Genomic DNA, 17055 nt, shown 5'->3' with positions numbered 1-17055 from the left:
TGAGTTCAACCCGTGCAATCTATACCACAGTGGGTTACGTGTGGCTGGCTGACTGCAAAACCTCAACACTCTCAGAATTTTTTAATTACTCTGCCAGAATTTCAAGTCAATGCTTTCAAAGTCATACTTGGGCTGAGAGGTACATTCTGATTACTAAACAGAAATCCCACTGACCTCCTCTCACACTTAGATTTATGTCCAAGTTCCAATTTCCGTATCCAGTAAAGACTGTTGGAAGCAATACCGTGGCTATTGCAGAAATGAGAAAGCCCATGGAAATGCCAATATGGACTCAGCGCAGAGTGGCATTGAATAACAGGAACATAAAAAGCTGTGACTGCTACTATACCTTTTAAATAAATCAATACATGAATTATCTATGAGCTGGCACGGGTTTACTGATCTGTACTAGGATGCCATGCTACCTGTTAGACACCCTGTTTGTTACTAGGAAAAACAGCTACCGTACCAGAGCACAATTATTACACCAAATGTAAAAAATCACTTATTTCCTGTAAAACAGAGGATGGCCTTAAATAATTAAGAAAAAAAAATCCTTGAGAAGCATCACTAAAGTGATGTCTTAGAGCTTCAGTAACATTTGCATTTCTTCTGCAAATCTGGACCAGATTTGCCAACACTTAAGGCTTTTCAAGAGAAGATTTATATGAAGATCATATCCATCAATAACTTGTGAATGTTTTCAAATAGTGATACAAGCTCGGGGTTAAGTTATCTCTTCTGATCCATATGGATGATCTCCAGCACACAGTAATAACTCCAGTGGAAGAAACAGGCCAATGATTTGTTATTCACCATCTTGCTAGAGCTCAAAGTGACAACCCTTTTAGGTAATGGGCCAAATTCTCCACTGTTTCAACATAAGGAGTTGTGCTTCCAGAGAATATGGCCATAACTTAAACGTCATACAAATCTGAGTAGACTAAGGAAGAAACAGATGTAGTAAGGTATAAGAAACGTAATACCTTGTGCTTACGGAGGCTCCCTGGGCTGGTAGGTGTGGAGATCGGGGACTGCTTTGATTTGGGTGTAGACAGCTGACTGCTTGAGGTCCCATTTGCTGTCAGAAAACAAGACAGAAGCTAGCAGTCAGATAAGCAAGAGGAAGATCTTTCTCCTTTGGGGAGATGGAAGGTATCCAAACATTCAACACAGAAAAGCTATAGATTATTTATGTTAGGCAGGAGAAAAAACCCAAGTGAACACCACGGCTATGCATCCAACTTAAGGTGTTCAGCTGTTCAGGATAATAGACTGTAAAATACAGTGAAATACAAAATATATTGAAGGACCAATATTTTACACTACAAATATTCACCAAATTGATCCAAGGTAACATCCCCAGAAAAACAGAAAGGTAATTTCTACGTTCTCAAACAGTTTAACACAATTGAAACCACATGGCGTTTAAGGTCTTGAGAGGCTGCAGATATCCTGGGTCCTACACAAGAAATGTTAGATGTCAAATATTCACATTACAAATTAGACAAACAGCTGCCTGGAATGCCCTGGATGTAGGTAGCTGTGGCTGGGATTAAATGACCAAAAGAGCCCTCCTGAAGCCCTGGTGTAAGCCCAGGGTGGCATGTCCCTGTCCATGGCTCTGGGGAGAGGCCAGAGGTGGCTCTGCTCTTCCTCCACTGCCTGCACCAGAGAAGTGAACACGGTCCATCAGGAAGAGGAACAGGAGAATCACATCAAGCGACGATCCTCTTGCAAAGATCAAAACTGGCTTTTGGGGTTGCTTTGTTTGTTCCTGTTGATTTGAAGAAAACATAGCTATTCTCCATTTAGAAAAATATGATTAATTTAAACCAAACAGCTTTTGGAAGGGTTCATTGAGGCCTTTACAGACCTGGCTTTCAGTTAAAGTGAAGGGCCCTGGGTCTATGTCAGGGCAAGGTATTACGCATTTATTGGACTAAAAAGGAATCAAAGTAAATAGCATATTATGCAGAAAAATGAAGGAAACCAAAATGGAGTAAGGATAAATTAACTTTTTCCTACCACTGATGTTCTTTGAAGTAAGCTAACGTCGTTGATAATTGCCAGGTGCCACAATACATATTTCATAAGGACATACTTACGCATAGTGAACTTGGTCATTCATAGGTTGTGTATCAACTCCAGGGATACAGACCCTCTTGTTACCAGGGGTTGTAAACACATAGCTCCATCAGCACAAGCAGCATTACTTGAGGGAAGGAAATTCAAACTCATGCTGGCTCTGTCCAAGTATATTATCTTTTCTGGCCTTCTCTTTTTGCAATCCAAGCAGCAGCAAGCTGGAGGCCTTATGAGCATTAAACTACATAGCCCAATCAAGTCTACAGAAAGTGACATTTCCAAAACCTACTCCAGATGTTAACGTATTCAGCACAAGCCATAAAACTAAACCCCAAGTATTTTGATTGTCATTTCCTTAAATGGCAAGAGTGTTGCCAGCCCTCCAGATAACTGTACAAATCCCTACCCCTCTTAAAGAAAGCATTTTGAATTGTGTTGATGTTTCACAGAGAGAGAGACAGACAAGCGTATAATGATGCAGGCTTGTTGTCCTGCTCTCTAAGTGCCCAGTATCTCTCTATACCATTACTCTAACTGTAAAGGCACGCGCACAGGAGGATGGATGATTTCAGCATATGGGACTTACGCTTTCAATTGTAATAGCTGAATATGCAAATCTGTTACTTAAAATTAAACAAGTACTTGAGTGTCTGGAGGAGACCTAAGAAATGTATAAAGTATCGTACAGTAAGATGAAGAAGGTGCGTGAGTGTTGTATTTTCAACAGCAAAACCGGCATAACTCTTGCTTCAATGCCTAAGACAGCTGCATTCCTCTTCTCTGTTATCTTCTTGTGAGAAAGAGGGGGGCAGTTAAGGTTTGTAGTATCACTGGCCCAAAAGTAGAGGTCATACATGTGAATTCAAGTAAGTGTAAGGAAACATGTGCTCTAAGCCACAGGACAAAGGAGGAGCTGCTGGCATGTTAAAGCAGCTCAGACTTAACAGATTCATGGTGATGTGGGCCCTCTGTCTTCATATCCATCATTTCTCTGCAGAAGGCACTATTGGGAAGAGCGGGCTATTCATCACGGATAGCTTTTTCCCCGTTACAAATGCACCTCGCTGAGGAAATAGGTATTTCTTAAAAGGTGGTAGAAATAATGATCTATAGATAATCGGGGAACAGAGTGACCCTTCACCTCCCCATTCCACTCCGACCATTCTTTATTGGTCAGGGGGGGGGCTGGAAACTAGTTATGGAAACCCAGAAACTGTTACACATGGGTCCCTGCACTGTGACATGCCACTCTTCACTTTGCTCCAGTTCTACAAAGTGAGCTGCCCTTGAAGTTGGTGGGAAAAAAAGTAGAGTTCACTAACTATATGCCACATAATGAAGGCAATTCAGAAAAAAAGAACTTGGATCTCTTTTATGTTTTTTTTCAGCAAGTGACTTTGGGTTTTTTATTAAAGAAAATGTGGGGTACAATAGTACTAATATAATCTGTATTAGCTAGAATCCATCTCTAATTTCTAATGTGCCTCTTTATTTATTTATTTCCAATTGTCAGTGATCCTGAGGCAGGAAGTAATCCTTCCTAAGATGAAGAATGCCACTTAACAGCTCTATAAAGAACCCAAATTTCCCTTCCACAAACAGGAAGACTAGAACGGCTAACAGTCAGTGTGCAGCAAATAGATGTAATTGCTGCAGGGAAGGACAGAAATTCCCTAATACAATGAGACTTCTAAGTGCTACAGCAGGGATGTTAATATTTTATGAGCACCAATGAAAAAACAGATGTGACATCCAAATCAGAAATCCAACGAGACGGATATATATCACTACGAATACTCACAAAGAATTTTGCAGCAGGAGCAGCAACTAAGAAGCCCAGTTTAATTTTCTATATATCTGCTAATGAAGAATAGTGTTCCTAATCAAACTTGCACACATTTCTTTTGAACTCAAATGCAAGAAAATAAGAGGCAAAGAGCAGATCCCAGGTGGTGTATAACACTGCTGCTCCACTAAAATCTGCTGATGACTTACGATAGCTAAGGATTTCACATAAGCTTGACTATTGGAAACCATTCTTTATAACCAGCTTTCATTTGAATTCATTTGGGTTTTTTCCACCACGTTATTGTTTGTGTATTACGTCTTAATTATGGCATTGTATTTGCTTTGCAACCTCAATTTACCTTAAAGCCCCTTTGTGCATATGACACATCCTTTAATTGTATGTACACATGCACTGCCTCTTTTCATAGGACCCTTACCTCCTTCAGTGCACAAGACAATTTATACTCGGGAGATAAACCAGGCTTGTCCAGCAAGTGAGAGGGAGGATGGAGAATATAGCATCACATCATGTCATGTCTGAGATGGCTATGAGAGATCCAGGTGAACTGAATTCTCTGCCTGTTTCTCCCACAGATATTTTAGCCAAACTTCTCCCATGCAATAGTTCCTTGAGTATTGCTGAGGTTTGCTTGGATGACTGGGACTCTGGACCTGAATTTCCAGCAATGATAAGCACTGAGACCTGTAAATGAGGTGAGTGAGGTCCATGTTTTCAACTCACATTTCTATCTATGAACAGAATTGGAAAAAGCAGGGCCCAAGGATCACAGTGAGTGCTCAAAATGTGTGGAGATATCTCTTTTTCTATCAATTTGTAAAATAATCCTTGCTCCATTGGGGTTCCGGGGGTTCTGCAGACGAGTTCCTAGTTTGAGGAGCACACGCTTGTACATCACAAGAGAAAGAGAAAGAACCATGAAACAGATGGATAGTTTTGTCTCCAGGTCAGTGTTTGAAGTGTCACCAAGAAAATAAAGAGAGGCAACAGCCAGAACAAGGACAGCATAAAGCAAATGTAGAAATAGCAGCTCATTTAGTGAGCACAAGCCATCCTGCCCTCCAGGACAAGAAGCCTGTGGGAAAAATAAAGACTCCATTGTAGCGTTAATCCAGGAGTGGAAGAATTCAGATTGCACAGGCATCCTTTGCTCAGGCACCTCCTAACTTCCAAGCACTCAGCTCTGCGGTGTTGGCACCCTTTTCTCATCACGTTTTGTGAGGGTGATCTCTCCACTGGATGCGTACGGTGGATTGTCAGCTAGCAGAATGTAAGTAAGCGCAAGTGGGATAACAAGCTGCTCTATCTTGTGTGCAATCCAAAAGACATCTGCTGCCTTTTTAACACATTCATATATAATGACCCTGGGGAGCCAGATCTGCAGTCAGGACAGACTGACGTTCTGTATCTGTTTTGCTAATTGCTGCTGCCTTGTGAATATGCTTTTGTCCCTCTATCCAAACCCTTCCATTAGAGGACTGAGAAATTAAAGTCCTGCAGCAGTGCCTCATTCCTGTTCATAGCCCCGTTCATAGGCTTCCTGCACCAAATCAAGGCAAAGCTGCGGGAAGACATTTTCAAATTTCAGCTCAGGTACCTGTGGCTCTGTACTGCGAAGGACTAAGATCACGCTGGTTTTAAAAATCATAAACTCTCCTATCACAGCACATGTATCTATATAACTGAACCCTTGGTTTTTATGTGCATTTCTGTAAGAAAAATTTGTATTTTCCTAACAAAGAAGTAATGGCAAATGACATCATTATCTTCTACCCTGTATTTCTCCCCTGAGATTTAGCTCTGTCTTTTGTTTGGTTTTACTTCTTATTGGACTGATCTGTTAAAGAAATTTTGCCAAATGTCATGCTGACCCTACCCCATTTAAATCTCGTGGACTATAGCAGCAGCACAGGGACTTATCTCCTTATGCCCAGTTTTCCTTTGTCATGTTAGGAGAAGGAATTGGATGGTATACTGCAGGTGTAGTTTAGCCTGGATTTTGTTGCTCTAAGCTATGTAATTTAGCAAAGCTGACTTCACAGAAAGAAAGACAGAGGCTAGAAGTAACCATAGAAGCTTTGTAACTCTAATTCTGTGCTTTAAACTGGGATCAGATGCATTTGGGTCATGCCCAATAGAGATCTTATTTTTTAAAAGCACCAAGTCTGACAGGGACTCACAGGCTCCCTAGGAGACCTGCTCCAGTGACTAAGATGCTTAAAATTGAAAAGTGTTCTTAATATCTGATCTATATATCCCGTATTAAAGGTTAAACCAATGTCCTGTCCTCTTTTTAATACTTTGAATGCATTTGAAGAGTGTTAAATTGTCCCTTCTCAATCTTCCTCTTTTCTATGCTGAATCAGTCCATTTCATTCAACCTTTCCTCCCTAAGTTTCTGAACCCTAGGAAATTTCTTCTGGATTTTCTCTAGTTTGCCTTTGTCTTTCTTTGCATATTCAGTCCATACTAAAACACAACAACCCAAGCTCAGCTAAGGCAGGATAGAGACACGAATCCCTTCCAGTCTCAATTCACATCCGATACGTGAGAAACTAGTTCAGGTCTGCTAGGTAACATTTGGGAGACAGAGAAGAGAAAGGCACCTGGATACATTCTTGTAGAGGGAGAAGTAAAATCCTGCTGTATTTTGCTAAGGCACCTTGCTGAAAGCAACTTGTTAGGAGAGTTCAGTGGAGGATATAGATGAAAGATTGCATCACAGCTCCAGCACCAGAGAGATAGGAAACTAAAGGATATATTGGAAGCCCAGTGGGAACTGCTGGCAAAGCAGCCAGGGCCTTCCATTCAAACTGAACCAGGAGGTGAAAACAGCCCCATGATGGAATGATCAGCACAGTGGCTGGAGGAACAGCTGGATCAACACAGAAGTACACTGGCATTGCTGAGAAGGTATATATATGTGTTGGGGGTTAATGAGAGAAGGAAGAAAGGATTCCCCTTGGGAATATAAGGACTGTGGTCTGTTACCATCTGCTTATAGCAAGACACTTCTTCATTCTTCATTCATTCTTTTCATATTCATTTAAAGGACTATATGGTAAATAAAGAGATAAAAGTGCTATGCCAAGAAAACAGTGTTTAACATGTTTCTGTGGATTAGCTACCTCATTTTTTGAATATCCTTGGAGCTGAAGGTCTCTGGCTGCCCAGAGGGAATTGAGCTTTTCACAGCGAGGCCATGACACATCTAGGCAGGAGGCAAATTACCTCCGGCAGAAGGTAGCAATTCAACCAGTGACCTCAAATCACTGCAGCTGGGAACTGGCACTCTGTGCACAGCCTTTTGTCCTGACGTTTTTTAACAAAGTAGTTTGTTTATGTGTTCTTTGTTGCTCCATGTTAATCCTTGTTATTTTGGAATGGGAGCTGACCACTTACTTAGGCGGCACACTACCAGGACTGCTGTAACAGCACAATCAAAGAATATATTACAGTTCACATCTAGCTGGTGATAGGAGCAATTAAATGGCTTAGAAGCTGCTTCCTTTTCAGTGCTAGATTTACAGACTTGCTACATATATTTCCTTCTGTATTCTGCTGTCGTTCTGACTCAGAGGTGGCCCCAGGGACCACAGACAGGAACAAAGCTTTGGGTGCCATCAGGGGAAACTAGACTCCAGCTTGCAGCACACTCTCTCTGTGGCTCTTCCAGAAATCTAGTTATACCCGGATCAATATTTCTCATTGAGAAGTAGATCACTAAATCCATAGCCAAAACCAGAAGGAGCAAAGGGTATCAAAGATGAATGGAGATCACCTGGCACAGAAGGCAGATCCCTATATAGAAAGCTTCCAGGCTAATAAATCAGCTCAAATGGGAATCTACACAGTCTGTGATGATGGCTAACATGGCATCAGGCCACACAGTTGTATTCATTCACCTGCATAACCTGACAGTTTACTGCGGCAGGATTGAATGTGTTAGAGTGTGCAGGTTGCTGGGGCAGTCTCTGATCCACTGGAGTGTAGGTGGTGGCCTTGCTAGAGCGTGGCTTGCCTCTCTTGGAAGGTCTGGAGCACATGCTGCAGTCACTCTGCTGCTGGAGATGTCTTTTGTCTTTGGCAATCTGTGAGACAATAGCTTTGGTTTTAGCAATATTATTCTCCAAATGCTTTCAGAATACACAAAAAGCCCTAAATAAAGAGCCTCGAAGCTCTTTCCTGTGCATGATTCCATGGGTAGGTTACAGAGCTCTGTATACAGACTGGTTAACACTGTCTTGGATGATCCATTGGGAAAGAAGGCATGAACAGCTTAAACAATGTACTCAAAGCCACGGAATGAGTCAGTGGAGGAGACTCGAATAAAACACAAGTCCCCAGGTACTCCAGCCTGTGTGGAGGATAGCAGCTGCTTGGGCACAAAGCATTTCCAGAGCTTTGAATAAGAATTGTTTTATTTATGTTGACACATAAAGATCAGAAGTGTTCCTACAGTGAGTGGAAGGGAAAACGGATGCAATGTTTGCATGCTGTCAAAATTACATCCTCAGAATTAGCACTAGCAAGCTCTGCTGAAGCAGTTTTTTCTGTTCTCTCTGTGCTGTAACAGTGACTTACTACTTTTGTCCACTACCTGCTGGCAGCATCGAAGGTCTTGCCAAGGAGTGAGACACAGTTGTGCATGCACCATCTGCTTTAAGCCTTAGCTGCCTCTGTGGGCAATGCATGTGGACCACTGTCCACATCTCAATCCACTGCATTCTCATTTTTGCTGTTGATAAATAATATACCATTTTCCCATATGCATTAACAGGGAAATGGAAAAATTAGGATGAGAAATGGAAGAAGATAACACCCTTTTCTGTAACTATGGTGTGCTTTTAATGAGGAGGGTTCAGACTTCTTTCACACAAGCAGCATGGAGATTTACTTCAGAATCTGCATTTACATCAGTGCCCAGATATGTCACAAGGGCCTTCGAGACTATGGTGGAAAAAATGATACAGAAACCTACATGGAAAAGAACTGAAAAGAACAGAAACTAACAACATAGAATCAAGGAAACCAACTTCTGATATGACAACCATAGCAGAATGAAAGACAGCAAAGACAAAAGGTACAAATGGGTAGGAGATCAAATGCATAGCAAAAATATTTAATATCCTTGAAATAAAACTGCTTTTAAATCATTTCACAAATGAAACAGGTGAGAATTATGAAAAAAAAAAAAAAGGGTCAGATCATCTTTTATTAATCAGGCTTCATTCAGCATTCCTTGCCTTTTTAATGTGATAATTTCAAAATCCAGCTAAATGTAAATATTGACTCTTAAGCAATGTGTAAACCTCTTACTCTATTACAAATTCAAGGGACAAGAACACGAGATGGTATTCTTTTTTCTCTCTGTCCTGAGAAAACAACGGTCTTTGATTACCTTTCCAGCACTGAAAGAGTTCAGTCTTTTTTCCTTCTCATTAAGCAGGACAGGCTGCCATTTTTTCTGTATTGAAATCACAGGAAAGTACGAAAGACCCTTGTCTAGATGGATTAAAGAAACCTGATTTGTCCTTCATTACTGGCCTTAACTCCAGGAGCTGGCTATTGTTCAGCATTTCTGGTTATTTTAATCTCCTTCTGAAAGGCTTTACTAACTGTGTTCATTAAACTTCATCAGATGACTCACCATTTTGTTCCTGTGAGTCATTCAATCAGTTAAAATCAGGAACACAATAGTTGCCATTTCACATTAGACTATATGTTCATGCAATAAGTCTAGTTCTGGTGGTATTTAGCACCTGATGCTTATGGAGAGGGTTTAAATGCTGTTTCACAACTGATGCATGAGCTGACTATCAGATCAGTGAATGCGCGTTGTTTAGGTTTTTTTAAATGAACATATTTTCTGTCATGCCTTCAAAGTACCTACGCAACTTTACCACGCATTTGGGACTGTGAAAGCTTTTTAGATTACGGCAAGCCTGGAATCTTGAAGGAAAACTCTATGAATGCAGAATCACCTTGGAGAGAAATAACTTTTTTAAAATCACAGTCTTGGCATGTGCCAACCAATTTCACATTGTTCTTTAAGTAGCTGAAGAACATCAGGAGACCCTAAAAAAATTAACTGCTTCCTGGGGAAAATCTTTCTGAATACTGTCAGGAAAATTTTATATCCAGTAATCCAGTATCTACTCATGGTCAACTGTTGTGTGGTGTTCACATGCAATATGCAATGTGTTATTGTGAAGGTGAAAAGCAATTTCTGGTTTATATCACCTGTGTTAATACTGTAGGTCACTTGAATTTAAGTTATGAAGCTTTCCTGGAATCTTGAAGTGCTTATTTGGTGATTTGGCCATTTTAGTGAAAGGCCATGTCTGGTTCTCTTTTGGAAAAAAATGGGCAGACAGATGACACACCTAGAGATCCACCCTCTCCTTCATTACTCTGAAAACTATTAATTACCAGAAGTGTGATATTCAGCCCGGCCTTTAATTTATAGGCTCTGCGGCTGTCTGGGTGTGCTACACCACCAATCCAGTTGCTACTGAAGAGGGAGGGAGGCATTTCAAAGGGTGCAAGCTGCTGCAGCAAATTGGGATTCCCATTTTCCTTCTCTTCTATTACTGAATGAATGTCTCAGTATCACGTCAATAACCCCATCACCAGTTCTCCAATTGCAAGGTCAGTCATCTTCTTTAAATAATGATTAGAATGGAACACTTCTGACCTGTACAATAATTAACATTTTCTTTGCACAGGAGGTTATTCTAAATCAGTCTGTATCTATAGGGAATGTATGGGAGCACTGTGGGCCTTGATTTCCTGCCTGTGAAATGGAAACTTCTTTTAAAATTTTGTTAGGGCAGGAGGCTGTGAGACTGTGGGTGGTATGACCTAAAGCCACAACTGCACTGAACTGACCAGAGAATTCCTCTCCAATATTTATTAACTGCCCCCGTACACTAGCAGCAGCTCCTTGTTTTTTAAAAATGCCAAAATTTCATAAGCAAACACCCAAGGTCAACGTATCCAAAGACACACAATACATGTTTTTCTCTTGAGCACAGTTAATATTCAGACACCAGAAAACAATCACTCACCGTCTTGATGGTTACCTGAATCGGCTGGAGACTTGCTCCGGCGCATGGGGGCTGGACTCTTTGCTGAGCTCTTCTGAGGGGTGGGAGATGACTTACTGCCCGTGGCCGTCGCAGGGCTCCCTTTCATCACCCGGCACTCTAAGGAAACAGACAGCAACCGTGGTTATGTCCTACCTACTCTTGCTGCCTATGGACACCAGGTATGAAACACCCATGAGCAGCTTAGTGCTTCGTCTCCAAAGAGCTGTAGAAAACATCAATGGCAAAGGAAGAGCTGGTATCTCCACATTTTCTCCAGAGCAGAAATGAGGCTTTTTAGGGGGAGGGCAAAAAGAAGAACAGCTTTGCTTGTCTAAAGGAGGTGCTGAGACAGCATACGTCAAGATCAGGCTGGCTCCCTAGCAGGGCCCATCTCCGTACCTGTGTCCTACCAAAGATTTTCTGCCCTTCCCCTTGCATTGGTTCACACCAACTGGTGAGCACAATGTAAACGGTCAACATAGACTGAGGGAAGAATCAGGCCATTTAATTTGCTGTAACCCTTCCTTGAAGACCTAGTAGTAGGAATGATGAGTGCAATCCATGTAGGTGCAGAAAGCCAGCAAACAGCTCATGGCATGGCATAAAGGTCTCTAAGTGGCAGATGGGACATCTGCCCCAGGAGGCTTTCATCCAGCCTGAATCAACCTCTTCTGTGGTTTCATCATGCTGCAACTTTTCAGAAGCAGAAAGCAAAGAAGACAAAATGGTTTTACAAAACACATCCTCTGTCCTGGCCACTCATCCCTTTCAGAAAGGTTTGTATAAACAAGTCTAGTAGATTTATGTACTTAAAGACATGAACAGATGAGAACCCCAACTATGTTTTCTTAAAAAATAAATAGGCCAGGAAGAGTGGAAAATGTAAACATGATCTACAGTGTCCTGCAGAAGGGAACTGCAATACTAACAAACCTCTGTGTGTCCCAGGATTTCAGGCATGCCAGATCTTCAAAACCAGGGTTTATTTACATTGAGAGCTAACAGAAAAAGCACTTTCCACCCCTCAAGTTATTAACTTAACCCAGTTAAGAAGAAGGCAATAAAAAAGGGATTTCCTTTTTGTCAAACGCTAACTGGTCTCACCTCATCTCCTACAACAGATTGGCCTCACCAAGATGTGAAAAACAGGTCTTTTTTACAGACGTGAATTAGATGTTCCACATACAGACAATCTTTTATGGAAAAGTTCAGCTCAGCATGCATGCGCTGGACTGAGGACTTTCTTGACTGGATTCCGTAATGGGAATCAACTAAGGCAGCACATAGCTGATAAATAATTGGTCAACTGAAAACAAGTTGCCTGACCTAAATGTATGTGTTATTTATTTATATATCAGTATATCTGTGAAAATGTAAATGCCTTAAATTTTTCCCCAGGCTTTCGCCATTCTCAGACAGTCAAGAGTCAGTCTCTTCTTTTTCCAGATGGTCTGCATGAGAGTTTTACTGTTGGGTCGTGCAGTACAAGAAGATGAAGAGAGGATGCCCTGTGCTCCAGGATACTGCATGGTGATAATTATACCTACAGCGAGTTTATTCTCTCTCCTGCTAAATGGATTTTGGGAACTGTAAATCAGGGATAGAAAAAGTTGTGTGGGTGTGGGGTTTTTTTCAAAGTACTTGACTTCTCACAGATGATGCCAGAGAAAGGCTTGTAGCGCTCCAGCACTGATATAGCCCCAATATTTTATACATGAAGAGCAGTAATGACTAGGGGGGGTGGGGGGGGAGGTGTGGAAGGTAGACTATCCCTCCTCTATACTAAAGAATATAGTGTTTGATGAGACACTGTGAAATAGCCACTAGGGAGAGTGTGCAAATAACTGCTCCTGGTGTTAACCAGCCAAGCCAAAACATGGGGAAAAATCTACTTCAGTCACTGCAGTCAAGGCTGTTACATATAGCTGTTAAACAAAAACAGTGCAACATCTTGATCTTAGAGCACGATTTGTTTGCCCAGCATAGGCACCAATTGCTATGTGAGATACACTAGAGTACAGCCTACCCGGAGCAGAGTGGGTCTCTTGGTGTCCCTGGGTGATATCTGTCAATCATATATCACGTGGGTATCTCAGAAACCAAGGGGGTCTCAAATGGTGTCAGACATCTGCGTTTAGTCACCTGAATTACTCCCTAAACAAATAAACCTAAAAAGTGAAAATACTTTCTTGCGTCTTTTCAAAAGCTTTCAATTTTATTTTCTTCCCAGAGGAGTAATTCCTTGAAAAGAAACTCAGCTTTGCATTTTCCAGCTCAGCCGTTGGCAAGCGTCGGTACGCCAAAGGCAATCAGTGAGCATTTGGACATTTTGAAAGGTGGAAACCTGGCTGTGCTGAAGTTAGTGTAAACAGCCCTCTACACATCACGGGGGGCATGGCATTTCCGTGGGCTGATGCTGAAACCAGTGGGTATGAACGAGACAGAGCAACCTCATCTGGAAGGTGCTCAGCAACAGGGATTACAGGGTGGAAGCTGTGGTGGGCAGTCATGAGGAAAAAGATGACTTAATCCTCTCTTATGCTATTTCTCACTTTGTTTCCTGATGTCCTGCCAGAGTGAACATAATAACCAGCAATCCAAGTGCACGTCATCCAAACAGGCACGAAAAAGCACCCCATGACAGAGGAGATTTTAATAAGTGACATTCATCTGCAAGACCTCAAGACTTGCAGTTCTCCTTGCAGCATCTGACTTACAGCAAGGAGGGGTGATGGCTGTATAATGGGAAAACGCTGTTAATAGCTCCTCATCTGCTTCTTGAGAGGTGCAGGGCACCCCTACTCCCCTGAAAATACCGCTGAGAGCTGCAGTTACTCGGTGCCTTCCCAACAGCACGCTTGGCTTATTTTTGTTAGAGAAATCCAAGCTGGAAAAACCAGTAGTAACCAGGAGTGTAGGCAGAGAGCTGGGCTTCCCATCAAGTTGTTCTGCTAGGATTGCATCCAAACTATTTTACAGTGTGGAACTCCCTGTGGAGCTGACTCAACTGCCGAGTGTTAAAAAAAATATGAAGCTCAGGTTACAGATCGCTTCCCCAGCCTGACACAGGCTTTATTCTCTGCCTGCAAAGTTTCAGCTGAACTTGGAAACTTCCTTTCAATTACCCAAGACCATCAAATGGGTTCATCTGGAGTACACAGGTCAGAAGTACCAGCATCAAATAAAATCAGCCTTGCAAAGGAGTCATAAAAATTCAGTGTTTTAAGATTAGAGGCTGTTTGACTTCCTGGTTTACAGCAAAAGTCCTCTTTGGTCTTCAATGTGGAGCCAGTTTGAAGCATGTAAGAGAGCATGGGGCTCCTGTTCCTTATACAGGATACCTACAGCTTTGGGAAATAAGCCTGAGTGTTTGGAGACCACATTTTCTTCTAGTTTAAATGGTCACAGTTACATTAATTTACACTTGCTGCACTCACTGGCAGCAGCAGACAGCCCGTCGGTGTATACAGTTGCCAGGTGGGGTAGGTGGTAGCTCCTGCAAGCAAGCTCTGTATATTCTGTGAAATCAAAGATTTCATGGCTTAATTGATCATAGAGACTCACATTATTACAAATCTGTGCTTGCAGTTGTAACAGGGACAAGTAATGATGCTGTCCCAGTCACCCCCCTAAAAAGGGAATTATTGCCCTGCTTTTTGAATCAGCAGAAGAAAGCAGTGGAGGGAGTGATTTATCTTTTAGCTGTGCTTGTTCCCATTTTTTTAATATTCACATGTATATGTAAGGACAAGAGTCCTTCCACTGTTTAATTCTCAAGAAAAATGTTTCTATCTGACTGCAACTGGATAAAACTGATTTTGCAGTAAATGTCAAATGGTGTAGGAGTCCATCTACTCTGACTTGGGCTACCTCAGTCAGTGTTTGCTTGATTATAATATCCACTGACTGTACAAGTATCACAGAAGAATGTTAAATTCTATGTACTAGGTCTTAAAAAACAGAACAAAAACATGCAGCGTTATTATCTGATAGAAGCAACTGAATGGAAATGAAATAAAAACACAGACTGGAGAGTAGTGTGTGTTTGATGTTACCGCTTTCATCCAGAGAAAAGTCATCCTGTGCATAGCGGAATTTTTCTGGACCACAGGCGATAAACACATCATCATCCCCAAAGAAATCGTGGAGACAGGTCACCTACAGAGAGAGCAAAGTCATTCATTTTATTTTTAATTGGCAACATTCTGATGTGGCTTAGTTTTAATTTAAACAGGAGGGAGCTGCCTCTCCACTGTTTCCCCTGTCCCATGCTAATTTGGTCCTACTTCCCGTAAGCCTGGTGCACAACACGCAATTTCTCTGCGCAAGTCACGCGTAAAAGTGTAATTAAAAAAAAGAGAGAAAAAAATATCCCAACTACCTTGCAAATTCTATGAGGTATGGCATTTGCAACCCATTCAGGAGCTGACAGAATACCTTAGTCACCCTAACGAATGACACAGGCATTCCCGAGCTACTGCTACAATAAGAAGCAGGGGTGCCCCCCATGCCACAAAAGCAGGATGCAGAAAGCTGTTTGAGATAAACAGAAGACATGGTCATGCTGGCTAATGGCTCTGAATACCTTCCTTCTCTTTTTTGCCATTCTAAATGGGGGGAAATTGTATCTTGCAGTACCTGGAGCTCCAGACCTGTGCCTTGCCTTGCAGCATCAAATAGAAGTAAAGCACAAGATGTGGGAGCTCCAGATCCACTGGATGTCTGAGAGTTTGGAAATCTGAAAATGCATGGCAGGTCACTGGAAGCATGCTATCAGGAGAAAAGTTTAAAATGCCATCATGCTGGGAGCTAGTCCTCATATTCAACTGGCAGAGATCTGTAACTCTCCCTACTACTCTACAGATGATGGACTTGTTGTTTTAACAATATTTTTACCAAAATCAAGAGGTGAACAACCAATATTCATCACAAAAAACCAAGCAAAATACCTGATTAGATACAGGAACAAGGAAAATGGAGGAAGTTCTAAAGACTTTGAAAAGCACATTCTAGTGATAAATCTTACTCAAAGGGTGGGCTGACTGTTGGGACACGAGGGCACATCAGGCTTGTGTCTTTGTCTTCTGTCCTACTTCTCTGTAATTAGTTGCGAGATGAAGTATAGGATGAAATTACCATCTGCCACTGTCCTCCCAGCTGGCTGAGGAATATCATCTCACTGACTGGGGGACAACTCAGCTCTCTATACAGCTAGAGGGTCCTATTTAATTTTTTCCCACTGTTTGGGGCTTTACAAACTACCTAAGGATATCTCAGTGACCTGGGACAATAGTGATGCCCATGGTTGGCTCCTACTCTTTTTCTGCAATATAATATACTCTTTTTCTGCAATATAATATACTTGAAGGCATTGTTATTGGGTTATTATATTTGGGGTTGTTTGAAATAAGACTCAGATTTCTTATGTCACGTTAGGAAATATTCTTATGGAGCGTGCAAGTACATGGAATGGATATTCTCTAGGCCTCTTGGCTACAGACACCTACTTCATACTTCCATGCTGTTGCAAGGAAATGGGCCACCACATCCTGTCCAATTATGCCATCATAATGAGAACTGAAGCCCCATGAAGATACTCTGGGACATGTTAAGATCTCTTGTTCTGTACGGCCTTTCTAAAGTAATGGGCCTGGCTCTGCTGCAGCTCACTTTCAGCCGGAGCATACTGCAGGAGGTGCAGCTTCTCATTCCTGTCTTCTGCCACCTGCCATTCAATATTGACAAATGAAAGGATGTACAGGTTTTGCTCTGACTGAAAAAAGACCATGGCTGCAATCTTATTAGACCTTGCCTGTCCAGATCCCAACGCACATGGGTGTGGGAGACAGCAAGACACCAAGTCCAGCAGACTCCAGATGTCCACGGAGGACATTTATGACTTTGCTCATTTTAGTGGGAATATCAAAAAGGGCTGAAAAGCAACACATTCCTACAGAAGGTGTCTCCACTTAGCACCGTTAGCACTTCAAGCGGGTAACACCTTTGCACCCGCAGGTACTTAGGGGCAGGAGACCTTAGTACCACTCGCCTTCCCCTCTACCACTTGTG

The 17055-nt window shown here is 41.9% G+C and overlaps 1 protein-coding gene across 2 annotated transcripts in view; it reads right to left on the bottom strand.

The window, feature by feature from the left end:
* Positions 1-17055, bottom strand: part of DCX (doublecortin) — an 86457-nt gene that overhangs the window by 13649 nt on the left and 55753 nt on the right. The window contains exons 4-6 of one of the 2 annotated variants that reach the window (XM_049827271.1): positions 15042-15144; positions 10966-11103; positions 987-1081 (exon numbers count right to left, since the gene is read on the bottom strand). In XM_049827271.1, coding sequence (XP_049683228.1) covers positions 987-1081; positions 10966-11103; positions 15042-15144 — 336 coding nt within the window. The remainder of the gene's footprint in view (positions 1-986; positions 1082-10965; positions 11104-15041; positions 15145-17055) is intronic. The other variant, XM_049827272.1, reaches the window with a different exon arrangement.

The sequence above is a fragment of the Accipiter gentilis genome, chromosome 24 (assembly GCF_929443795.1).
Source record: "Accipiter gentilis chromosome 24, bAccGen1.1, whole genome shotgun sequence".
Classification (NCBI taxonomy): Eukaryota; Metazoa; Chordata; class Aves; order Accipitriformes; family Accipitridae; genus Astur; species Astur gentilis.
Note: the sequence above shows the minus strand (reverse complement) of the source record. Positions and strands in the feature narration are given on the sequence as shown.